Source organism: Pongo pygmaeus, chromosome 8 (genome assembly GCF_028885625.2).
Source record: "Pongo pygmaeus isolate AG05252 chromosome 8, NHGRI_mPonPyg2-v2.0_pri, whole genome shotgun sequence".
Classification (NCBI taxonomy): Eukaryota; Metazoa; Chordata; class Mammalia; order Primates; family Hominidae; genus Pongo; species Pongo pygmaeus.
The window spans coordinates 138881999-138906943 of record NC_072381.2 but is presented as its reverse complement, the minus strand read 5'-3'; the positions used below and the strand labels follow the sequence as shown (position 1 = coordinate 138906943).

Sequence of the window (24945 nt, the reverse complement as noted above, 5' to 3'; positions counted from 1 at the left end):
CAAAAAACAAAACAAAACAACAACAAAAAACCTGCTTGTAAGGAGGGCAGAACCACGCTCACAGCCAAGGCAACTTGGAAGGCTGTCGTGGGCGGCTGTCCCCAGCTCAGCTGAAGCACCTCCTTCCTCAGGTGGGCGTGACAAATCCCTCATCCAGCCCCACCCCACCTGCCTGTCACACCCGCCCCTGCCCACCACCTGCAGCGGCGCCTCCGGGCCAGCTCAGCTCCACCACTGTGGAACCCTCACCCCCAATCCCACCACCTTCCCCACCCCTGCCAGGCGCTCCCTCCGGTCCTTCCTTACTGGGCACACCAGCCTGGGGAGTCTTGCACGCTGTGTGGCCAGGGCCTGCTCCACGGGGCCCAGTGCGCTGATTGCCTTTTTTATTTTTTAATTTTTTTTGAGACAGAGTCTCACTCTGTCACCCAGGCTGGAGTGCAGTGGTGCGATCTCGGCTCACTGCAAGCTCCGCCTCCCAGGTTCAAGTGATTCTCCTGCCTCAGCCTCCTGAGTAGCTGGGACTACAGGAGTGCACCACCACGCCCAGCTAATTTTTGTATTTTTAATAGAGACGAGTTTCGCCATGTTGCCCAGGCTGGTCTCGAACTCCTGACCTAAGTGATCCGCCTGCCTCGGGCTCCCAAAGTGCTGGAATTACAGGCACGAGCCACCGCGCCCGGCCCTGACCACCTTCTTTAGCCGTCCCTGGCACACCCTGTAAAACAAAAACACAATTCCAATCTCCACCTGACCCCACCCGACTAATGGACCCTCCCTAGGCCCAGGGCATTCCACCGTTAACCTGAAAACTAGTTCAGGCCATAGTGGGAAGTGGGGGTCAGACAGGCCTCATTGTACCCACCTTCTTTTGGAAATCAGGCAAAACTGACCAGCTTTAACATTAAAACAGAGACCTTAAGACTGATAGAACAGACTCTTTAAGTCTGACAAGAAATAATCCCTTTTATTGATTTTATCTGCATGAACTTGGTCTCCACAACGCCTTACCTTAACCCTGACTTTCCCTTCTATTGATTCTAGGTCTTTAGACAATAACTTAACTCTTTTGACCAATTGTCAATTGGAAAACTACTGAATCCGCCAATGACCTGGACACCCGCTGCCTTTCTGGACCAAACCCACATACATCTCCCATGTACTGAGTGATGTCTTGTGTCCCAAGCATGTATCAAACCAGCTGCACCCCAACCCCCTCGGGCCACACATGTTCTCAGGATCTCCTGGGATGGCATCTTGGGCCTTCCGTCACTCATATTTGGCTCAGAATCACTCTCCAAGTATTTTACAGGGTTTTACTCTTTTCCTCAACAACCCCCAGTGGGCAACTACTGTTGGGGGCTCCGAGCCCGCCGGCCTGCAGGGTATGGTTCCTCTCGGAGCTGCATGCTCAGACACAAGTGGAGGCGGTGCTTCCAAGGGGGTGGAGTGAGGGCCCTCAAGAAAGGCCAACTCAGCAATTTCCAACGTGACCCACAGCGTCTGAGCTATTGAGGAGTAGTCAGTCGGTCACCTGAAGAAGCCGCTGGGCTTGGGTGAGAACAGATGTTCCTGTGGCCTTCTTGCCTGGGGCTGCTCCTGAAACCACCTTTGCGAAAACTATGATAGTGAATCTGACCTGACCGACTCCACCTTGCTTCTAACCTCCAACCTGTCCTTGTTCATTCCTGGGTGTAGGTCGCACCAACTTTGGGAGGATCTGAGTTTATAGTTTAATGTTGAGACAAACATGAAAACAGCCCCTTCCTGAACAAACCCCCTTCTTGCCTGGGGACCAGACTCCCTTTGCAAAACTAACAAATTAGCCACAAAATTAGAAATTATGGTTTAGAAAACTTCTAGTGGCTTGAGGTATCGGCAGGAGCGGCCTGGTGGTGGAAGGAACCGTTACGGGAACTGAAGTTGCCGATTAAGCCTGATCAAGATGCCAACCTCCCAAAAGCACCGAGACTTCAGGGCAGAGCCCATCGGGGAAAAGCCGGGGGGAGTCTGGCCAAGATTGGTGAAGTCCTGGGCAAGAAACTGGAGGAAAGGGGCTTTGACAAGGCCTATGTTGTCCTTGGCCAGTTTCTGGTGCTGAGGAAAGATGAAGACCTGTTCCAGCAATGGCCAAAGGACTCGTGGTGCCAACGCTAAGCAGTCCCGGGACTTTGGATGCCTTCGAGAGCGTGCGATGCCTTCTTGTGATGCTGTCCGGGAAGCTCTCAATCCCCAGCCCTCATCCAGAGTTTGCAGCCGAGTCGAGACTCCTCCCCGGTCCTCTACAAAGGAGAAGATTGCTATTGTTGTACTCGCCTCTGACGCACTCCGGGTCTTTTGGGAGTTTTCTCCCCTAACCATTTCCACTTTTTTGGACTCTCACTCGTATGCCTCCCCCTTCCTTTTTCACTTGCCAGTTCCCTGGTGACAGTTACCAGCTTTCCTGAATGGATTCCTGGCCCGTCCCTCAGCCCCACCCTCACTTCCAGCTTTCCTGAATGGATTCCTGGCCCGTCCCTCAGCCCCACCCTCACTTCCAGCTTTCCTGAATGGATTCCTGGCCCGTCCCTCAGCCCCACCCTCACTTCCAGCTTTCCTGAATGGATTCCTGGCCTGTCCCTCACCCCTACCCTCACTTTCAGTCCATTTGATACTATTTGGCTCCTTTTTTGGCAGAACAGTCACTGTCCTTGTAAAGTTTTTTAGATCAAGAAAGTCAGCGGCTTTCATGAAAAATAAAAATAAAAAAGAAATTATGGTTTAGGAGTCAGGCAGCTGGAGGCTACAAGATTCTAAGCCTCCCCAAGTATTCTTAGGGAAAACATCACTATTGTAAATCCTAAGATTGGTGCTCGAGACATTCTTCGGACTCTGAACTTGGTGGAACAGCTGGTGCCACCCAGATCCATGAACTGGCTCACCTGGTCTTGTGGCCCCCACTCAGGAAGCAACTCAGCGCAAGAGGACAGATTCGACTCCCTGTGACTTCATCTGCAACCCAACCGATCAGCACTCCCTGCTTCCCAACCCCTACCCACCAAATTATCCTTTAAAATTTGAGTAGTAATAAAACTCCAGCCTCCCGTTCAGCCGGCTCTGCGTGAATTAAACTCTCTCTGTTGCAATTTCTCTCTGTCTTGATAAATCGGCTCTCTCTGGGCAGCAAGCAGAATGAGCCTGTTGGGCAGTTACACTCCCACCCACCCCTCAGTGGCCAAGTGGCTCCACAGGGGAGGCAGCAGAAGGCCAGTGGCTCAGGGAACTGGGGTCCCCAAGGAAATTATGAGCAGTGATTGGCAGGCCAGCCCAAATTGAATGGGGAGATCAGGTCTGGATTGAGAAAGGCATAGGAAACCTCCTCAGGTTCCCACACGGTCCCAGCTGACCTCTCCATCCCTCAGGCCCAACACAAGTCTGTGCATTCACACTCAGGAGACGGGAGACACCCGGTGGGAAGTAAGGGCCGGGCGCCTTAAAAACTGCATCCACACAGAGCGTGGTCCCCGGCCCACCCTCGAGATACCAGCAGAGTGGGTCCCGCAGCCTGAGGTCTGTGAGCACAGCCTCCAACCACACAGTCCAGTGTGACTCAAGGAAGATAGGCTTAAAAAAACTGGGCAGAGATACCAGGCCACGTGCTACAAGGGAAACAAAGTCCACAGATTTCAACAAAACAGCAACAACAACTCTTGGGAGAAAATATCAGAACTCAAAATGCTTGCAATATATTATCTAAAACATCTAGTCTTTAGTAAAATGAGACGAGGTCCCCAGGCTGGTCTCGAACTCCTGGGCTCAAGCAATTCTCCCACTCAGGCCTCCCAAAGTGCTGGGACCACAGGTGTGAGCCGCTGTGACTAGCCTGTTGTATGATTTAAATTAACAAAAAGAGTGGAATTAGAATGTTAGCACAAAGAAATGATGCATTCTTGGGGTTATGGATACCCCAATTATCCTGGTTTGATCATTACACGTGGCATCCATGTACACCATGGATATATATACCTATTATGTACCCATAATAATTAAAACTTTTTAAAAATTAAAAATAAAGGGCCGGTGCAGTGGCTCACGCCTGTAATTCCAGCACTTTGGGAAGCCGAGGCGGGCGGATCACTCGAGGTCAGGAGTTCGAGACCAGCCTGGCCAAAATAGTGAAACCCCATCTCTACTAAAAATACAAAAATTAGCTGGGTGTGGTGGCAGGTGCCTATAGCCCCAGCTACTAGGGAGGCTGAGGCAGGAGAATCGCTTGAACCCGGGAGGCAGAGGTTGCAATGAGATGAGACTACATCACTGCACTCCAGCCTGGTTGACAGAGCGAGACTCCATCTCAAAAAAATAATAATAAAACTAAAAAAAAAGAAAGAAAGAAAAGGACTTATACCCAGAATATAAAAAGAACCCTTACAACTCAGCAATAAAAAGACAAACAACCCAACTGAAAAATATTCAAAACATTTGTACAGACATTTCACTATAGATGATTTACAAATGGTGACTCCACCCTGAGAAGATGTTCAGCACCACTTGTCACTAGGGCGACGTGGACTCAAGCCACAGCTACACTCCTATAGGACGGCGTTACGGGCTGTGTCCCCTCTAAATTCATACGTTGACATCATTAGCGTGTTGTGGACTCAAGCCACAGCTACATTCCCATAGGACGGCATTATGTGTCCCCTCTAAATTCATACATTGACATCATTAGGGTGACGTGGACTCAAGCCACAGCTACACTCCTATAGGACGGTGTTATGGGCTGTGTCCCTCCTAAATTCATACTTTGATGTCCTAACCCCTCAGAATGTGACGATATTTGGAGATGAGTTTTTAAAGATGTAAGTAAGGTAAAGCAAGGTTATTAAGGTGGACCCTAATTCAACAGGACTGGTGTCCTTTTAAGGAGAGATGAGGACACACAGATACGCCAAAGGGAAGACCATGTAAGGACATGGGGAGGTGTGGCCACCCACAAACCAAGGGAGCAGCCTCAGGAGGAGCCAACCCTGCCGACAGCTCCATCCCTGCTGACACCTCCAACCCTGCCGACAGCTCCATCTCAGACTTCAGCCACCATTGCTGTGAGAACATGAATTTCCATTGTTGAAGTTGCCCAGTCTCGGGCAATTTGTTATGGCAGCCTCAGCTAAGACAGATGGCTAGCATAAAAAAGACAAAATCAAGGATCAAGAGTTGGTTGCTGGGCATGGTGGCTCACGCCTGTCATCCCAGCACTTTAGGAGGCCGAGGTGGGTTGAGACCATCCTGGCCAACATGGTGAAACCGCATCTTTACCAAAAATACAAAAATTAGCCAGGCATGGTGGCACGAGCCTATAGTCCCAGCCACTTGGGTGCCTGAGGCAGGAGAATTGTTTGAACCCGGGAGGTGGAGGTTGCAGTGAGCCAAGATCGCGCCACTGCACTCCAGCCTGGCGACAGAGGGAGACTGTCTCAAAAAAAAAAAAAAAAAAAAAAAAAAAAATCAAGAGTTGGTGAGGATGTGGAAAAACTGGAACCCTCTTATACTGCTGGTGGGAATGTCACATGGTGCGGCCACTTTGGAAAAACACATTTTAGCATTTTCTTTAAAAGTTAAATGTCAACTTTCCATCAAATTTGGCAATTCCACTCTTCAGTATCTACCCAAGAGAAATGAAAGCACGCGTCCACCAAGATTGGAATAAGAATGTTCACCACAACATTATAAGCAGCTGACACACTGGAGACAGTTCATATGGATGAATGGATGAAACCTGGAGAATCCATGGGTTAACAGCAATAATGGCCGGGCATGGTGGCTCACGCCTGTAATCACAGCACTTTGGGAGGCCAAGGCAGGCGGATCACCTGAGGTCAGGAGTTTGAGACCAGCCTGGCCAACATGGTGAAACCCTGTCTCTACTAAAAATACAAAAATTAGCCAGGTGTGATGGCACACGCCCATAATCTCAGCTACTCAGGAGGCTCAGGCAGGAGAATCGCTTGAACCCCGGAGGCAGAGGTTGCGGTGAGCCGAGAACGTGCCATTGCACTCCAGCCTGGGCAACAAGAGCAAAACTCCTGTTAAAAACAAAACAAAACAAAACAAAACAGGCCAGGCACGGTGGCTCATGCCTGTAATCTCAGCACTTTGGGAGGCCGAGGCAGGCGGATCACGAGGTCAGGAGATCGAGACCATCCTGGCTAACATGGTGAAACCCGTCTCTACTAAAAATACAAAAAAAAGTTTAGCCGGGCTTGGTGGCGGGTGCCTGTAGTCCCAGCTACTCGGGAGGCTGAGGCAGGAGAATGCCATGAACCCAGGAGGCGGAGCTTGCAGTGAGCCAAGATTGCGCCACTGCCCTCCAGCCTGGGCGACAGACTGAGGCTCCGTCTCAAAAAAACAAAACAAAACAAAACAAAACAAAAAGACAGCAGTAACAACGGGTTACCGTTCAGCGTGGATGAAACGTGGTAGCAGAGGTAGCAACATGTTACCGTTCAGCATGGATGAAACGCGGTAACAGAGGTAGCAACGTGTTACCGTTCAGCGTGGAGGAAACGCGGTGTGTCCATGAGTTAACAGCGGGAACGATGGGTTACGGTTTAACAATGAAAACGAAGGCACCACCAAAGCATGCTCCTGTCACTGCTGACCACCCACAGCTGGGAGCCGCACTCAGGCAAACGCCTATGGAGCGCCTTCTGTGTGCTGGGCACCATGCAGGCGCCAGGGCCATCCTCAGGGTGAGTGGGAGCCAAACCCAGCTGGGTCTGACCCAGCACAAAGGCGGAGGGGACGGGGGAGTCTGAGCACCCACCCAAGATCCACCTGGAGACCCTGGGGGTCCCCAGACCAAGGAGCAGCCAGGGTTGAGCTGGCCAGGGCACCTCCCCCTGCACAGTGAGGCGGCGAGCGTTGTGTGCATGTGCGTGAGGATGTGTATGTGTGAGATGTGTGTGTCACATGTATGTCAGGTGTGTGAGATGTGTGTGTCACATGTGTATGTCAGGTGTGTGAGATGTGTGTGAAGTGTGTGGGTGTGTGATGTGTTTGTGAGTGCATGTCAGGTGTGTGTGATGTATGTGTCACGTGTGTGTCAGATATGTGAGTTGTGAGGTGTGCATGTCAGGTGTGTGTTATGAGGTGTGTCAGGTGTGTGTGAAGTATGAAATGTTTTGTGGTGTGTATATATGTGTGAGGTGTGTGTGAGGTGTGCGTGAGGGCTGTGTGTCAGGTGTGTGAGGTATGTGAAATGTTTGTGTGATGTGTGTCAGGTGTGAGAGGTGTTTTGAGTGTGTCAGGTGTCTGCTGGGGTGACAGGTATGTCTGTCAGGTGTGTGTCAGGTGTGTGTGAGGAATGTGTGCCACCTGTGTGGGAGGGTGCATCAGGTGCATGTGTCAGGAGTGTGTGTGCATCTGGGATATATGTGTGAGGGGAGTGTTTGGAGGTGTCTGGGTTGTGTGTCAGGGGTTTGTGTGTGGGAGTGTCAGTGGCTAGGGTGTGTGTCAAGAGTGTGTGGATCCAGGGTGTGTCTAGGGTGTATGTGTGAAGGGTGTGTGCACAGGTCAGGGATACATGTGTCAGGTGTGCATGTGTGAAGTGTGTGTGAGTTGTATGTCAGGTGTGTGTGTCTGGAGCGTGTAAGGGATGTGTGTGTCGAGTATATGTCAGGCATGTGTGGCTGGTGTGTGTGTGAGGTGTGTGAGGGTGTATGTGCATGTGAGATGCATGTGTCCAGCATGCGTGTGTCTGGGGTGTGTTTGCCTGAGGTATGTGGAGTGTTTGTGTGAGGTGTGTGTGTCTGGGATGTGTGAGGGTGTGTGTGTTAGGTGTGTGAGGGTGTGTGTTAGGTGTGTGAGGGTTGTTTCAGGTGTGTAGGTCTGGGGGTGTGTGTCTGGTGCGTTTGTGAGGTGTGTATCTGGGGTGTGTGTGTCTGATGCATGTGTGAGGTGTGCATGGGGTGTGTGTGTCTGGGGTGTGTATCTGGTGTGTGTGTCAGGCATGTGTGTGAGGTGTGTGTCTGGGATGTGTGAGGTGTTTGGGATGTGCATGTCAGGTGTGTGGGAGGTGTGTCTGGTGTGTAAGGGGTATGTGGGGTGCATTTGTGAGGTGTGAGTGTCTGGGGGGTGTTTGTGGTGTGCATCCGGGGTGTGAGTCTAGGATGTGTCTATGTGTGTTGGGTGTGTATCATGTATGTGTCAGGTGTGTGGTGTGAGGTATGTGTGGCCTGTGTCTGGGGTGTCTGTGAGGTGTGTATGGGGGTGTGTCTAGTGTCTGTGTGTGAGGTGTGTGTCCAGTGTTTGGGATGTGTGTCTAGGGTGTTTTGGTGTGTGAGGTGTGTCTGGGGTTTGTGTCAGGTGTGGTGTGTCAGGTCTGCGGGGGGTGTGTCTGGTGTGTGTGTGGTAGGTGTGTGTTTCTGGTGTGTCTAGGGTATATGTGAGGTGTGTTGGGTATGTGGTCTGGGTGTCTGATGTGAGGTATGTGTGTCTGGGGTGTTTGTGTGCCTAGGGTGTTTGGGTGTATGTGTGGTTGTGTCTGGTGTTTGGGGTGTGTGTGGTGTGTGTTTGGATGTGTGGTGTGTGTGAAGCGTATGTGTTTCCTGGGTGACTGGTGTCAGGTGTGTGTTGGGGCGTGTGTGGGTGTGTCTGGGGTGTGTGAGGTATGTGTGTTTGGGTGTGTCTGGTGTGTGTGAACTGTATGGGTCAAGAGCGTTTGTGTGTGTGAGGTGTGTGTTGGGGTGTGTGTGAGAGATGTGTGTGTGATGTGTGTATGGCTGGTGTGTGAGGCGTGTGTCTGAGGGGTGTGTGGCGTGTGTGTGAGGTGCGTGTTTGGGTGTGTCTGGTGTGTGAGGTGTGTATTTCTGGGATGTGTGTCACGTGTGTGTCCAGGGTGTGGGTCAGGTGTGTGTATATCAGGTGTGTGGTGTGTGTGTGTCAGGGATGTGTTTGAGGTGAGTGTGTTTGGGTGTGTGGTGTGTGTTTCTGGGGTATGTGTCAGGTGGGTATCAGGTGTGTTAGGTGTGTGTGGGGTATGTTTGGGTGTGTCTGCTGTTTAAGGTGTGTTTCTGGGGTGTGGATCAGGTGTGTCAGGTGTGGGGTGTGTCGGGGTGTGTGAGGTGTGTTTGGGTGTCTGGTGTGTGAGGTGTGTGTTTCCGGGGTGGGTGTCAGGGGTGTGTCTGGTGTGTGAGGTGTGTTTCTGGGGTATATGTCAGGTGTGTGTGTGAGGTGTGTCTGGGGTGTGTGTGAGTTGTGTGTTTAGATGTATTTGGTGTTTGAGGTGTTTCTGGGGAGGGTGTCAGGTGTGTGTGTGTCTGGGGTATGTTCGTCAGGTGTGTGTTTCTGGGGTGTGGGTCAGGTGTGTCGGGTGCGTCTCGGGTGTGTGTGTCTGGGGTGTGTGTGAGGTGTGTGTCTGGATGTGTCTGGTGTTTGAAATGTGTGTTTCTAGAGGTTGTCAGGTGTGTGTCAGCTGTGCGTGTGTCTGAGGTGTGTGACAGATGTGTGTTTGCATGTTTGGTATTTGACGTGTGTATTACTAGGGTGTGTATGTCAGGTGTGTATGTGTCAGGTGTGTGTGAGGTGTGTGTTTGGATGTATCCGTTGTTTGAGGTGTTTCTGGGGTATGTGTGTCAGGTGTGTGGGGTGTCTGTGTCAAATGTGTGCCTGGGGTGTGTATCAGGTGTATGTGTTGTTGGGTGTGTGTGAGGTGTGTATCAGGTGTATGTTTCTGGGGGCATGTCAGGTGTGTGTGTCAGGTGTGTGTGAGGTGTGTGTTTGAATGGGGTGTTTGAGGTGTGTGATTCTGGGGGTGTGTCAGGTGTGTGTGTCTGTGGGGTGTGTGTGTCGGGTGTGTGTCAGGTGTGTGTGTCTGGGGTGTGTGTTTGGATGTGTCTAGTGTTCGAGATGTGTGATTCTGGGGGTGTGTCACGTGTTTGGGGTGTGTGTGTGGGGTGTGTGTCAGGTGTGTGTGTCTGGGGTGTGTGTTTGGATGTGTCTAGTGTTCGAGATGTGTGATTCTGGGTGGTGTGTCACGTGTTTGGGGTGTGTGTGTGTGGGGTGTGTGTGGGGTGTGTGTTGGGTGTGTGTCTGGGGTGTGTGTTTGGATGCGTCTGGCGTTCGAGATGTGTGATTCTGGGGTGTGTGTGTGTGTCAGGTGTTTGGGGTGTTTGTGAGGTGTGTGTGTGGGGTGTTTGAGGTGTGTGTCTGGGATGTGTGTGAGGTGTGTGTTTGAATGTGTCTGGTGTTCGAGGTGTGGTTTCTGGGGATGTGTCAGGTGTGTGTGCATCAGGTGTGTGTGAGGTGTGTGGTGAGGCCCGAGCAGGGTCTGAAGGGCGCATGCGCGGCTCCCCAGCGGGGCGGTGGGTGGGGGTAGACGGTGCGGGACCGGAGTCGAAGCCCCGCCTCCAGCCGCGTTTCCATGGCGACCACAGCCTCGGTCTCGCAGCTGCAGCCCCCGCCCCGCCCGGCTGCGAAGCGTCTGGAACCGCATCCTCCGCATCCACATCCGCATCGTCATCCTCCCCGACCGCGTCCTGCAGCAGCTGCCAGTGGAGCCGCCTGTGAGCTATTTCCACACTTCTTGCAGAATGGGGGCGGGGGGCCCGAAGGGGTGCGGGGGTGCGAGGCGCGTGTGCGGGTGTATGTGCGAGGTGCGTGTGCTCGCGAGTGCGCTTGTGCGTGGCGCGCGTGCGGATGAGGGTGTGAGTGTGCGTGTGTGCGAGGCGCGTGTCCGGGTGCCAGTGTGCAGGGCGCGCTGCACGGCCGGCCTCCTCCCTCGGGCCTCCTCTGGCTGCCCCAGGCAGGCCAGTCCGACCCCGCGGACCCGAGGGCGATGGTCTCCAGGCTTCCCGTGACGGCGGGGCCCCGGCATGAGGATCGCAGCCTGGAGTTCAGGGTGTCTCCGAGGTGGGGAGGGGGGTACCAGTCCCAGCTCTTGCCCAACTCTGTCTGCCGGAGGCGGGGTGGGGCGGGCGACAGAAGGGGCGTCGGACCAGAGCACCGAGGAGCCGCTGCCCGCACGGGGGTTGGGGGTGGGGGGTGGGCTTGATGGGGGCGTCTGCGTGACAGGCAAGAGGCGGCCAGGAGGTCGGGAGGGGCGCGGCTCCGGAACCACCTGCAGCAGGCTCGGGTGCGGGGCCACAGGTGGCTGCGCTGAAAGCGGGAGCAGCTGCGGGCCCACTCCCCTCCGCGGGGCTGCGCCGACCCCGCAGTGCAACTGCCTTTTAATAAGCGGGGCAGCCACAGCCCCCTGCAGCGCCTGGGGCGGGAGGCTGCGGTGGCGCCCGTGGGGGCTGGGCGGGACCCTCAGAGATCCGCAGTCACACGCGCTTGTGCCCGGCCCGCACAAGCCCACCTGCGCGCACCCCCCAGCGTGACGCAGCATTCCAGGGTTGGGGGGGGCACATGCGAAAGCGAGTCTGTGACGTGACCTCCAGCCGAGCTTCCGTGGACTTTCGACTGAGAGCCTGCACCCCCGCCCCCGCCATCCATCTGTCCATCTGCACGGCCTCACTCACCCGCGCCCCCACCCATCTGCCATCAGCATCCCACACCTCCCCCACCCCAGAGACAGGAGCCGGGCACTGCCTCCCTGCCAGAGCGCGGCGGGTGGGGCGCAGGGGACCCGCAGAAAATGCCGCGATAGCGCAGGTGCAGGGAGAGGCCGGGAGGAGGAGCAGAGGCGGCCCCCAGTTCCACGAGCCGCGTGTCTTCCGTGGGAGGAGGCCCCCATGACGCAGCAGCGCAAAGGGACGGTCTGGGGTGCGGGGTGGGGGGATTGGACCCCACACACAGGCCAGCCCCCCCTTTCCAGCCCCGCATTCCGCCCGGGGCGCTGGGCCTGGAACCAGAAGCGAGGCTCCAGTGGGCCCCCAATGGCTTTTTCTTTCTGAAGAGGCGTCTCGGGCCTGGCTCCGTTGCAATGGAAACCCGCGATGACGTAACTTGGCCGCCCGAGGACTTGGAGTTGAAGTTTGGCTCGAAGGGGACCCCTCAAGCGCCGCTCCTCCTGGCGGGGGTCCTGCCCGAGCGGGGATTCTGGCGGAGACCCCTGGCGCGGGCCCTCCGGGGCGTGGCCCTACCCTATGGCGCCGCGGGCCCTGGGGCGGGACTGCGCCCCCCTCTCCGCCTCCCCCTCTCCCGTCTGTAGAGAGGCTGGGCTTGCTCTGGGCATCCGCTCCGGGGAGACCCCCGACTCCTCCTCGCTGGCACCCCCACCCCCGCCTCAGAGCCTCCCCTTCAGATCGAGCCTCCCCTTCAGATCCTTCCTCCCTCAGAACCTCCCCTTCAGATCCTTCCTCCCTCAGATCTTTCCCCTTCAGAGCCTTCCCCTCGCAGAGCCTTCCCCTCTTTCCCCTTCAGAGCCTTCCCCTCTCAGAGCCTTCCCCTCTCAGATCATTCCGCCCTCAGATCCTTCCCCCTCGGGTCCTTCCCCCACTCTCAGATTCTTTCCCCCTCAGGCCCTGCCCCTTCACATCCTTCCCGCCTCAGAGCCTTCCACTCAGATCATTCTGCCCTCAGGTCCCTTCCCCATCAGATCCTTCCACCTTCAGATTCTTCCTCAGGCAAAAGCTGCCACCCTCTTATCTTTCTGCCCTCAGGTCCTTCCCCCTCAATCATTCCTCTTCAGGTCCTTCCCCCTCAGATCCTTCCACCATCAGATCCTTACCCTTCTGATCCTTCTTCCTCAGGTCCTTCCCCTTCAGATCCTTCCCCGCTCAGAGCTTTCCACTCTCAGATCATTCCGCCCTCAGATTTTTCCCCCTCAGGTCCGTCCTTCCTTAGACGCTTTCCCCTCAGATCCTTCCCCTTTCAGATCCTTTCACCCTCAGATCCTTCGCCCACAGATCCTATTTGTCCTCAGAGCCTTCCACTCTCAGATCTTTCTCCCTCAGAGCCTTCCCTCTCAGATACCTCTGACCCCCGACCCTTCCCACCTGGGATCCTACCCCACTTGGATTCTTCCCCAAGTCGGAGTCTTCCCCCTCAGATCCTTCCACCCTCGGATCCCTCTCCCTGCATCGGATCCCTCCCCCCGCGTCGGATCCTTACCCCCTAGGATCCCTCCCCGTACCCCGTTGGGGTCCCTCCCCTTCAGATCGTTCCACCCTCGGACCCCTCAGCTCGGATCCCTCCCCTCCACCCCACCCCCACCCGCGCAATCCTTCCCCGTTGGATCCCTCACCCCTCGGATCCTTCCCCACCCACCCCCTCAATCCTTTCTCCTCGGATCCTGCCAGCTTGCAATCATTCCATCCTCAGCTCCTTCCACCCTTAGATTCTTCTCCACGCAGATGCCTCCACATTATCTGTACTTGAGTGGCAGCAGCTGGGCAGAAGCTCTGTGACCGCGGGTCCCTTGCTCCTGTTCCTGTGGTGCTTACCCACACCTGGAACCCACAGCGGAGCCTGGCCAGTGCAGGGCGAGAAAGAGTGGTCACTGCTGGCTCAGGCAGTTAATTGGACATCCTAGCACTGCTGTCACAAATTACAAGCAGGTGGCTTAAAATAACAAATTCTTTCACAGTTCTGGAGTCAAGAAGTCCAAAATGAAGGTGTTCGCGGGGCCATGCTCCCTCCAAAGCCTCTAGGGGAGCTTCTTCCTTGCTTCCTCCAGCTTCTGGTGGCCCAAGCAATCCTTGGGTTTCAGCTGCATCGTTCCGATCTCTGCTCCGTCTACACATAACACTCTCCTATGTCTAATTTCCCTGTTTTAATAACGATACCAGTTTTGGGTCAAGGCCCACCCTGATTCAGGACGAGTTTATTTTAGCTTGATTACATCTGCGAAGACCCTATTTTCAAATAAGGTCCCATTCAAAGGCACCCCTCATGCAGATCCTAGGACTTGGACGTATTTTTGAGGGAACATCATTCAACCCACAATGCACCCTCATCATTTGTGGGTTGCAACTGTCTTCTCCCAGTCTTGGTTTCTGCTTCCATTTTTTGAAGGCTGTTTGATAAGCAGAAGTTCATAGTTTTAATGAAGTCATTTTATCAATATTTCCTTTTATGGTTAGTACCTATTGTCCTAATGAAGAAACCTTTCCATCCCTGAGACCAGAAAAATCTTCTCCTGTATTGTCTTTGAGATGCTTTATTGTTTTGCTTTTCCAGTTTAGGTTTATCCACCTGGAGTAGACTTCTCTGTGTAATGTGAGGTAGGGATCAGGCTCACTGCTCTTGATGTGGACAGCGTTTTACTGAGAGGAAGCCATGCTGCAAATCAGGGCCTGTGTGTGCAAAGTGTGTCACGTGGGACTTTTTTTCCACCACGCAGTAGCCCCACATCTCTCCATTTCCAATGCTGTGCAACAAGCCAGACCCTGGCAGATGAGACCTCCTCCATGTTCTTTTTTTTTTTTTTTTTTTTTTTTTTCCAGACGGAGTTTTGCTCTTGTTGCCCAGGCTGGAGTGTGGTAGTGTAATCTTGGCTCACTGCAACCTCTGCTTCCCGGGTTCAAGCGATTCTCCTGCCTCAGCCTCCTGAGTTTCTGGGATTATAGGCATGTGCCACCATGCCTGGCTAGTTTTTGTATTTTTAGTCGAGACAGGGTTTCACCATGTTGGCCAGGCTGGTCTCAAACTCCTGATCTTGCGATCCACCCACCTCTGCCTCCCAAAGTGCTGGGATTACAGGCGTGAGCCACTGCGCCTGACAATCCATGTTCTTTTCCAAGATACTTGATGTGTTCCTGCCCCTCTGCTTTCCATATAAAATGACAGTGCTTGTCAAGTTCACTTTTAAAACTCTGTTGGGATTTTGCTTAAGATTTACTGCATCTACAGATTGGGGGGTGGGTAATTTGTTTAAACATAGAAACTCCCAAAATCCATAGCCACAGCCTTCCCTTTACTTGGGGAATTTAGCTTTTCTTGGTCTGTGTCCACAGTGTTTCCTGGATTCCATGTGGAGGCCCTGCCCTGTCCCTGCTCCTCAGCTCTTTTTACACCTATTCCTAAGGATTTGATAGTTTTGATATTATTTAAATTGAGTACTTCAATAAATTATTTATTTATTTATTTTTGCCACTGACATATAGGAAAGTAACCGATTTCTGAATACCTTAAATCCAACAACCTTGCCAAACTCACTTTTTGATCCTTATGATTTGTCTATAGATTCTTTTGGGGTTTCTAAACACAGACACTGTTTCATGGGTGAATAATCAGAGTTTTACTTATTCTTATCTGGCACTAGAGCTCATTTCTTTGTCCTGCCCTGCAGCATTGGCTGAGACCACCACCATAACTTGTAGAACCGCAGATCAAGGCACTTTCAGGATTCACATTCAGTGAGGTTTGCTGTGGGGATTTAGTGGCTCACTGTTACCGGGTTACAGCACTCGCCTCCTGCCTTAGTGCACTAATGGGTCCGAATAGTAAATGAGCCCTGAGTCTTACCCAGAGTTACTTCAGCTCCTCTAGCAATTGATCAGGTAACGCTTTTTCATTATTCTGTTAATATGGTGAAAAATACGATTGCTTGTCAAATGTTAAGCCAAACTTCATTTCCAGAATACACCCAACCTGTCATGACATGTTACCTTGTATTCGCTGGATTCACGCTGCTTGAGCTTTGGGGCCTCGCAGTGGTATGTGCGTGTTGGGGGGGGGGCGCTGGCCTGTGAGCTCCTCTCCGCTGCTGTCCTTGCTGGGTTAGGGGACTGAAGCTACGTTGGCCTCAGGAGCTGGTGAGTGCTCCCTTGTCTTTCTGGAAGAGTTTTGTGGACGTGCGTTATTTTCCCTGTAAATGGTTGGTACAATGCTGTGGTGATGCTGTCTGCACTTGGAGTTCTTGTGAGAAGGTTGTAATGACAGATTCCGTTTTTTATTTTGTTTCTTTTTTTAAGACGGAGTTTCGCTCCATCGCCCAGGCTGGAATGCAGTGGCGCGATCTCGGCTCACTGCAAGCTCCGCCTCCCGGGTTCACGCCATTCTCCTGCCTCAGCCTCCCAAGTAGCTGGGACTACAGGCGCCCACCACCACGCCGGGCTAATTTTTTGTGTTTTTTAGTAGAGACGGGGTTTCACCGTGTTAGCCAGAATGGTGTTGATCTCCTGACCTCCTGACCCGCCCGCCTCGGCCTCCCAAACTGCTGGGATTACAGGCGTGAGCCACCGCGCCCGGCCTTTTTTTTTTTTTTTTTTTTTTTTTTGGCGGAGTTTCGTTCTGTCACTCAGGCTGGAGTGCAGTGGCGTGATCTCGGCTCATTGCAACCTCCGCCTCCCGGGTTCAAGCGATTCTCCCGCCTCAGCCTCCCGAGTAGCTGGGACCACAGGCGCCGCCATCGCATTGGGCCACAGGTTCCGTGTCTACTGCACACAGGACCTTTCTTTCTTCCTTTGATTGAATACATTTTCTTTTTCTGCTTTTTCCATCCATCAGCTCGGAGGTCATCCGCTGCATTCCTTTTCTCTAGGAGGTCCGCCTGGAGGCGAAGCCGGGCACCCTTGGCTTCTCCCGGTTAGTGGGGCCCGCCCTCTCCCAGCCCCGCGGGGCCCTGCTGTGGCTTTCAGCTCCGCAGGAGACCCGCTCTCCGCGGCCTTTAGCGCCGGACTCGCAGCTGGGCTGACTCGCGGGTGCCCTCTTGTGGCCGCTCTTTCTCACTTCGTGCGTCTCCGGCAGAGTCGCCAGACAGAATGAGAACTGACTTCAGGATAAGCACGTCCCATACCGCGTATTGCGTGGGATGCTCTTATATTAAAAATGAGCTCGTTGCTTATTTGAAATTCAAATTTAGCTGGGTCTCCAGCATTTTTATTTGCTGAGTCTGGCACCCAACTCTCCATACTGGATGTCCGGGATTGTCGGCTTTAGGAGGTTGTCTAGAGTCAGGCGCGGTGGTTCATTCCTGTAATTCCAGCACTGTAGGAGGCCTAGGCAAGCAGATCGCTTGAGACCAGCCTAGGCAATCTGGCGAAACCCCGTCTCTACAAAAATTTTAAAAATTAGCCAGGCGTGGTGGGGTGCACCTGTGGTCCCAGGTACTCAGGAGGCTGAGATGGTAGGACTGCTGAAGCTCAGGAGGCAAAGGCTGCAGTAAGCCAAGATCACACCACTGCACTCTCACCTGGGCCACAAAACAAGATCCTGTCTCAAAAGAAGAAGAAGAAGAAGAAAGAGGAGGTTGTCTAGAGCAGCTGCCGTTGGACGTCTCCCCTGGCTTCATGGACAGTCACTGGTTGGGGCGCTGTACTCTGCAGTGCTGTGGGGTCCAGAGGGGCTGTGGGGGTCAAAAAGGTACAGCACCCAGCATCTGGCTGGATTTGACCGGTTTGTCCAAGGAGGCTGGCCTGACCACTTACAGCCTGTCCCCGGCTCTGGTGTGAGGAGCATTAGGACCAGCTCAGGGTCCTCTGGCTTCAGAGCCAGCTGGCATGGGCATCCAGGGGGCAGCCTGTGGGCAGTGACCCTGTCTGTCTTTGGACAGGACAAGGACTGCCATCCACCATGGTGAAGCTGGGCTGCAGCTTCTCTGGGAAGCCAGGTAAAGACCCTGGGGACCAGGATGGGGCTGCCATGGACAGTGTGCCTCTGATCAGCCCCTTGGACGTCAGCCAGCTCCAGCCGCCACTCCCGGACCAGGTGAGGGCCTGGGTCAGCGTGGAGGCCCTTCTCAGGCTCCCTTGGGAACAAAGGGGTGTGGGGTGGGATTCGTCTAGATGTGGCCTCTTCCCAGGTGCAGTAGAGCAAGCAGACGAAGGGCCATGGGGGCCAAAGCCCCAGCTGGCCATGGGCACTCTGTGTGACCTCCTGGTCAGTTCCCCCATATGCCAGAGCTGGGCAAACTGGCCAGTGGGTAACCGAGAATTCACGCACTGACTCCTAGACAGCACCCCGTCCACGTGCTGTCCATAGGGCACTCAGCAGGCAACGCTTCCCACCCTTCCCCTCGGGGCATGGCCCTGTCCTGGGTTGAGCCTGAGATCTGGGGGTCCTTGGGCAAGTGACCACTGGGGTTGCTTATAGCAGAAAATGGGGAGAAGCAAAGAGCTCAGCTTGAGCCCAGCCCAGTTTGACCTCCCAGGGAGTCATGCAGCATGAAGGGCACCCCGAGTTGTCCCTGCTGGAGGTGGGGGCAGCATCTATGCTGGGGACCCGGGGCAGGAGGACCACCCCTGCTGGCCAACGGCAATTCTCCAGCACCCTGAGTTGAAGGCAGCAGGCAGAGTGAGAGGCTCTGTCAGCAGCCCGGCCAGGCCCAGAGCTGCCATGCGCCCAGCAGACTTTCAGCATCCACCTTCCTTTGGCCTCACTTTGTGGCTGCTGGAGCCCTGCCATCCACCAGACAGTCCTGGGAGATGGGTCAGCGTCAACACCAATGCCACGAAGCTGACCCTGGCTCCCTCCCCTCTCAGTTCAGGGCTCTCTTGGGTCCCTGCCAGCTGCCCACTGAGGCCATGGCCATCTCTTTTCACAGGTGGTCATCAAAACGCAGACAGAATACCAGCTGTCCTCCCCAGACCAGCAGAAGAAGTTCCCTGACCTGGAGGGCCAGAGGCTGAACTGCAGCCACCCAGAGGAAGGGCGCAGGGTAACCACACCCACCCAACCCACTGTGGGGACTCAGGACAGGGGGAGAAGGTGGAAGGCAGCTGGGGGTGCCTGGGCTCCGTCCAGGCCAGTCTGGGGTCCCCTCGCTCTCAGGGAGGAGAGGATGGCAGTAAGTCATCCTGCCCAGAGCTGGCCCCACCGGCTGCCCTGCACCCACCAGGCCCCCTCCCGAGGCTGCAGGTGCAGACTGGCCAAACAGTGGCGCTCCTGAGATGTTTCTCTTTCTGGGAAGTGCCCAGGAGTGCTGCTTGCTTGTTTGCCCAGTGGGTCATTGTCTCATCTTCAGTGACTTACGGGCTTTCTATGTAATACTTCCTTTCTGCAGTATATCTGGCAAATATCTTCTCTCATCCTCTTGTTTAAATCTGTCAATGTTACTAATGATAGCTTTAGTCATTTTTAGTGGACTGTTTCCAAAGCCTTCCATTCTCCAGTAGTCAGATCTGCTAGGGCTCCCCACCCCGGCCTCATGTTCCAGTCTGCAGCTCTTGTCACCGCACATGCACCCACCGTGGGCAGTCACCTTGGAGGCCTGGTGAGTGCAGCCTCCGACTCACCTGAGGCTGTGGCCCCCATCCCCTGGGGAGCCCACACCGCAGGGAAACTGCAAATTCCTGCAAGACCCACCTGGGTCAAAGGCCACATCACTTTACCTGGTGGCAGATGTTTCCAGAACCCCAGTGGAGGGGCTGCCAGCAAGGCAGGCAGCAAGTGTGCAGTGACGCCTGCACACTTGACCCTCGGAAAAGTCGGAAAAGCCACTGGCTGCCCAGGGTGGGGGTGGGGCATCAGGACTGGAGGGTGGAGATGGTCCTGTGCCAGCCCAGCCCTTGAGGAGCTCCCCACAAAGACCGCCCCTGCCTGGTGTGGCTGAGCCCCTCTCTGCCCTCCTGCCAGCTGCCCACCGCGCGGATGATCGCCTTCGCCATGGCGCTGCTGGGCTGCGTGCTGATCATGTACAAGGCCATCTGGTACGACCAGTTCACCTGCCCCGACGGCTTCCTGCTGCGGGTAAGGGGGCCAGGGGTCTGGTGGGGGGCGTAGAGCCGCCCCTCCTCCCATAGCCTCCGGGGAGGGGGTGGCAGGTGTGTCTCCTGCTGCTGGGGGAACGTGGTCTCCAAAGCCATGTTCCTGTTACTTCTTTAGAACATGAGATCTTATCTTTTGAAAATTTAAAAGAAAAGATGTGTTAGTGATGGGTTTCTCTTCTTGTAATTTAAAAAAGTAAGTAAAAGATGAGGCAGAAAATGTCGCCCTCCAGCCGCCTTTCTAGGGGTCATCTGCCCTCCTGTGTGACATGTGTGAGGTTTTATTTTTATATAACATGATATTAATGTTCCCTACCTATTTGGCAAATATTTTCTTCCATCTTTTTTTTTAAAATCTCTTTGCCAATAATGGTTATAGCTTTTAGTGTGTTTTTAGAAGGCCTTTTATTTATCAGAAGTAAAATCTGCTCCTTTTCTCCTTAACTCCATGGTTTATGCTCTGGAGCGCACTCCGCAGAGGCCTTGCTGCGCTGGGCAGGTCCACTGGTGTCTACCTACGCCCCTCTCCCTGGGTGGTCCCTGCCTTTACAACCCACGACCTCCTGGCTCCGTGCCCCTCCAGGGCCCTGAGTTCTGAACCGGAGGCTGATCTTCGGTGTCCTGAAACCATGGCTCCATTACAAACTGTCCGCAGTGTCCCCAACCGCAGAAGCGGGAGGGCCCTGGCCCGGGGCGCACAGGAGGGCTCAGCCCCGCCGACCCTGACCCGGCCCCTCCCGCAGCACAAGATCTGCACGCCGCTGACCCTGGAGATGTACTACACGGAGATGGACCCCGAGCGCCACCGCAGCATCCTGGCGGCCATCGGGGCCTACCCGCTGAGCCGCAAGCACGGCACGGAGACGCCGGCGGTCTGGGGGGACGGCTACCGCGCAACCAAGGAAGAACGCAAGGGGCCCACCCAGGCTGGGGCGGCGACGGCCACCGAACCCCCCGGGAAGCCGTCGGCCAAGGCGGAGAAGGAGGCGGCGCGGAAGGCGGCCGGGAGCGCGGCGCCCCCGCTCGCGCAGTGACGGTCTCCGGCCCCGCAGCCCGGCCCGGGGTAGGTGCGCGCCGCGGGGCTCCGGCCGACTCTGCCCAGGTCTCTTTCTGGCCTCCCGCCACCGCTTCTGAGCCAGAGACCCCCGCCACCCCTCCCTTTCTCTTCCCTCCGACCCGGCCCGCCAGAACCTCAGGGGTGGGGGGTGCGAATCCGAGCCCGCCGGGGTCGCGGGGTCCGCGGGGAGCCCCTGGCCGCGTCGCCGCTCTCAACCCTCGGGCTCTGTCTCCACAGCGTCCCCCGCCAGCTCCTGTGACCAGCGCGTCGCCCGATGCTCTCCGCCTTGTTCGTGTCCCCAGGCGCCCTCGCTGCAGCCCCGCCCGCGTGGGTCTCTGACTCTGTCGCTTTTCTCTAAGTAAAGATTTCACGTCCACCGGAGTCTTCCATCTCTCCTGCGCGTCCTCTGCCCGGCTGGCCTTTCTCCCGCCCCCCACCCCGCCAGTTGTGAGTCACGCCGGCATTGTGCTCCCCCCAGGGACCCCCGAAGGACCCAGGAGAGACTCCGTAGGGGGCAGCTCCCAGGAAGCCGCGGCGCGCCCAGGCGGAGCACGCGCATCCTCGCGCTGAGTGGTCCGGGCCTTGTCCAAGCCCCACCGTGATGTGCCTTAATGGCGGGGCTCCGGTCCCCACCCAGGGGAGCCTCGGGTCCATCCCTAACCGCTGCCCAGCCCCTTGTCCTGCTGGTTCCCCGCCCCCCCGCCCCCATCTACCTGGTGCTGGGGCTGGGCCCCGGGCGTCCCCCCTCTGACAGGAGTGTCTCCCTCCCCGGTGACCCCTGGTTCTGGGCGGCACCCATGAGCAGCTCCTGCCTCCTAGATGTGTGGCCCACAGGCATAAATGACCAAGTGAAGAAAAGAGCGAATGGGGGCGTCTGAGTGGGGAGTGGGGCCTGAGGAGGGGTGAGCTCTGGCTACTTGGGGGCTGGGGTCTCCCGTGTCCCTGGAGCCAGATGAAAGATGGTAAGGCTGAAAGGCCAGGGGAGCCTGGAGCTGCCATGAGTCTCCCCCAGCATCCCAACCCCAGCCCCAGCATCCCTACCCCAACCCCAGCATCCCCACCCCAACTCCAGCATCCCCACCCCAGCCCCAGCATCCCTACCCCAACCCCAGCATCCCCACCACAGCCCGAGCCAACTCCCAGCACTGAACACTACAGGGAATGGACTTCGGCAGATCTCACCCACCACCTGCACCACCCCAGCCAGCTGCAGCTCTGCAGCCCCGCCCACCTCAGCCAGCTGCAGCTCTGCAGCTCCCCCCACCCCAGCCAGATGCAGCTCTGCAGCCCCGCCCACCCCAGCCAGCTGCAGCTCTGAAGCACCCCCCCCACCCCAGCCAGCAGCAGCTCTGCAGCCCCCCCGACCCCAGCCAGTTGCAGCTCTGCAGCCCTGCCCACCCCAGCACCTGTCCTCCTCGGATCCCTTTCGCCTGGGGCCCAGACGCCCCATCTGGTGGGAGGGGAGTTCGGGCCTTGGGACTAAGGGCTTGGGGGTGAGGGACAGCAACAGAGCCTAGGTGGCCCTGCGAGCCACTGGAAGCAGCTTCAGGCAGGAGGGGCCGGCATTTCCTGCACTGCGTGGTGGAGGGTGGGGGCCTCACACACAGGTGGGATCCCCTTGGGAAGCCCTCCCTTGATCCCAGCATGGAGCCCAGTGACTTGGAGAACAGCCCAGGGCAGCCTCTGCAGCATCAAGGGAGCTGCCAATGCCAGCGTCAGTGGATCTAACCTGTTCCTGGACACTGGGCTAGGGGACTGGATGGTCACTGGGGTCCTGGTTGTGAACACAGGGCTAGATGCTCAGACCAAGGGTGGACGGAAGCCCCCCACCATTGGCTCCCAGGCCTGCTGGCAAGGTGCGGGTCTAGGCAGCTTCCCAGCTCAGTGGGACTGGCCTGCTTTGGAACAGCAGGCAGTGCCCAGGAAGCCTGTGAACTGGTGGGGTCAGGGAAGGCAGGGCCATGCACACCACACACTTCACTGCTGGGCTTCTAAGGGCATTGGCCAGATAAACAGGCACACACAGAACTGAATTGGCACTGATGGCCTGCAAGGGCGGGGGGCCCGGGGCCTGGGGCGTCAGCTGGGATATATGGGGGCAGGGAGTCTCTACATGGCTGATGTTTGAATTAAAATACAGCTTTCCCCCTGTATATTATTATTATTATTATTATTATTTTGAGATGGAGTCTAGCTCTGTTGCCCAGACTGGAGCGCAGTGACGCGGTCTCGGCTCACTGCAAGCTCTGCCTCCCGGGTTCCCGCCCTTCTCCTGCCTCAGCTTCCCGAGTATCTGGGACTTACAGGCGCCCACCACTACGCCCAGCTAATTTTTTGTGTTTTTAGTAGAGACGGGGTTTCACCATGTTAGCCAGGATGGTCTCCATCTCTTGACCTCGTGATCCACCCGCGTCGGCCTCCCAAAGTGCTGGGATTACAGATGTGAGCCACCGCGCCCAGCCTTATTATTATTATTTTGAGACGGAGTCTCACTCTGTCGCCCAGGCTGGAGTGCAGTGGCACGGTCTCGGCTCACTGCAAGCTCCGCCTCCCGAGTTCACACCATTCTCCTGCCTCAGCCTCCTGAGTAGCTGGGACTACAGGCACCCGCCATCGCGACCGGCTAATTTTTTGTATTTTTAGTAGAGATGGGGTTTCACCATGATAGCCAGGATGGTCTCGATCTCCTGACCTCGTGATCCGCCCGCGTCGGCCTCCCAAAGTACTGGGATTACAGGCGTGAGCCACCGTGCCTGGCCTGTATTTTATTTTTTAACATTTCATTTTGAGATAATTTCAGATTTGGAGAACAACTGTGATAATGTAAAGAACTCTCACGCATCCTTTACTGAGATTCCCCAGTGGCTGATGCCCTAATCCCTTTAGTGTTGCTGTAAAAAAAGGAGGTTTATTTGGCTCACAGTTCTGGAGGCTGTACAAGAAGCATGGCATCAGCATCTGCTTTTGGTGGGGCCTCAGGCTGCATCCACATATGCTGGATGGGGAAGTGGGCCTGGTGTGCGGAGACCACAGGGCCAGAGAGGAAGCAGGAAAAGGATGGAGGGAGGTGCTAGGTTCTTTTTCTTTTTTTGAGACAGGGTATGCTCTGTTAGCCCAGGCTGGAGTGCAGTGGCATAATCACAGCTTGCTGTAGCCTCCACCTCTTGGGCTCAAGTGATCCTCCCACCTCAGCCTCCTGAGTAGCTGGGGTTACAGACATTCATCATATCATCTCTTTTGTAGAGACAGGGTTTTGAAATGTTGCCCAGGCTGGTCTTGAACTCAAGTGATCCACCCGCCTTGGCCTCCCAAAGTGCTGGGATGACAGGTGTGAGCCATTGCACCTGGCCATACCAGACTCTTTTTAACAATCAATTCTCAGCTGGGCGCGATGGCTCACGCCTGTCATCCCAGCACTTTGGGAGGCCAAGGTGGGCAGGTCACTGTAGGGTCCAGTCCTACGGGCCTTAGCGGGTGTTCTCCCAATGTGCGGAGATGAGAGATTGTAAGAAATAAAGACAGAAGACAAAGAAAGAGAAAACAGCTGGGCCCGGGGGACCACTACCATCAAGAGGCGGAGACCGGTAGTGGCCCCGAATGGCTGGGCGCGCTGATATTTATTGCATACAAGACAAAGCGGGCAGGGTAAGGAGAGCGAGTCATCCAAGTGATTGACAAGGTGAAGCAAGTCACGTGATCATGGGATGGGGCCCTTCCCTCTTAGGTAGCGGAAGCAGAGAGAGAAGGCAGCATACGTCAGCATTTTCTTCTATGAACTTACAAGAAAGATCAAAGACTTTAAGACTTTCACTATTTCTTCTTCCGCTATCTGCTACGAACTTCAAAGAGGAACCAGGAGTACGGGAGGAGCATGAAAGTGGACAAGGAGCGTGATCATTGAAGCACCACAGGGAGGGGGTTAGGCCTCCGGATGACTGCGGGCAGGCCTGGATAACATCCCGCCTCCCACAAGAAGCTGCTGGAGCAGAGCGTTCCCTGACTCCTCCAAGGAAAGGAGACTTCCTTTCGCGGTCTGCTAAGTAACGGGTACCTTCCCAGACACTGGCGTTACCGCTTGACCAAGGAGCCCTCAAGCAGCCCTTATGTGGGCATGACAGAGGGCTCACATCTTGCCTTCTATTCACTTCTCACAATGTCCCTTCAGCACCTGACCCTATACTCGCCAGTTATTTCTTGGTTATATTAGTAATACAACAAAGAGTAATATTAAAAGCTAATGATTAATAATGTTTATACTAATGATTGATAATGTCCATGATCATCTCTATATCTAATTTGTATTATAACTATTCTTTA

The 24945-nt window shown here is 55.2% G+C and overlaps 1 protein-coding gene and 1 pseudogene across 2 annotated transcripts; both read left to right on the top strand.

Moving 5' to 3' along the window:
* The first annotated feature begins 1945 nt into the window (after positions 1 to 1945).
* Positions 1946 to 3089, top strand: LOC129006024 (barrier-to-autointegration factor-like; annotated as a pseudogene).
* Positions 3090 to 10437: 7348 nt separating this feature from the next.
* Positions 10438 to 21004, top strand: CALY (calcyon neuron specific vesicular protein). 2 transcript variants are annotated; one of them, XM_054435123.2, is made up of 6 exons: positions 10438 to 10544; positions 17420 to 17574; positions 18410 to 18523; positions 19441 to 19554; positions 20315 to 20634; positions 20866 to 21004. In XM_054435123.2, exons 2-5 carry the CDS (start codon positions 17440 to 17442, stop codon positions 20603 to 20605), a joined length of 654 nt encoding a protein of 217 aa, XP_054291098.1. In that variant the 5' UTR covers positions 10438 to 10544; positions 17420 to 17439; the 3' UTR covers positions 20606 to 20634; positions 20866 to 21004. The 2 variants fall into 2 exon arrangements, with proteins under 2 accessions (XP_054291098.1, XP_054291097.1); XM_054435122.2 differs by lacking the exon at positions 10438 to 10544 and adding an exon at positions 10872 to 10890.
* The last annotated feature ends 3941 nt before the right edge of the window (positions 21005 to 24945 follow it).

Excerpts from the sequence above, each read along its gene's own strand:
- CALY (XM_054435123.2), top strand. The coding sequence starts at position 17,440 with ATGGTGAAGCTGGGCTGCAGCTTCTCTGGGAAGCCAGGTAAAGACCCT. Across the intron at positions 18,524-19,440 it reads ACCCAGAGGAAGGGCGCAGG|CTGCCCACCGCGCGGATGAT; the intron begins GTAACCACACCC and ends CCCTCCTGCCAG. Across the intron at positions 19,555-20,314 it reads CCGACGGCTTCCTGCTGCGG|CACAAGATCTGCACGCCGCT; the intron begins GTAAGGGGGCCA and ends CCCCTCCCGCAG.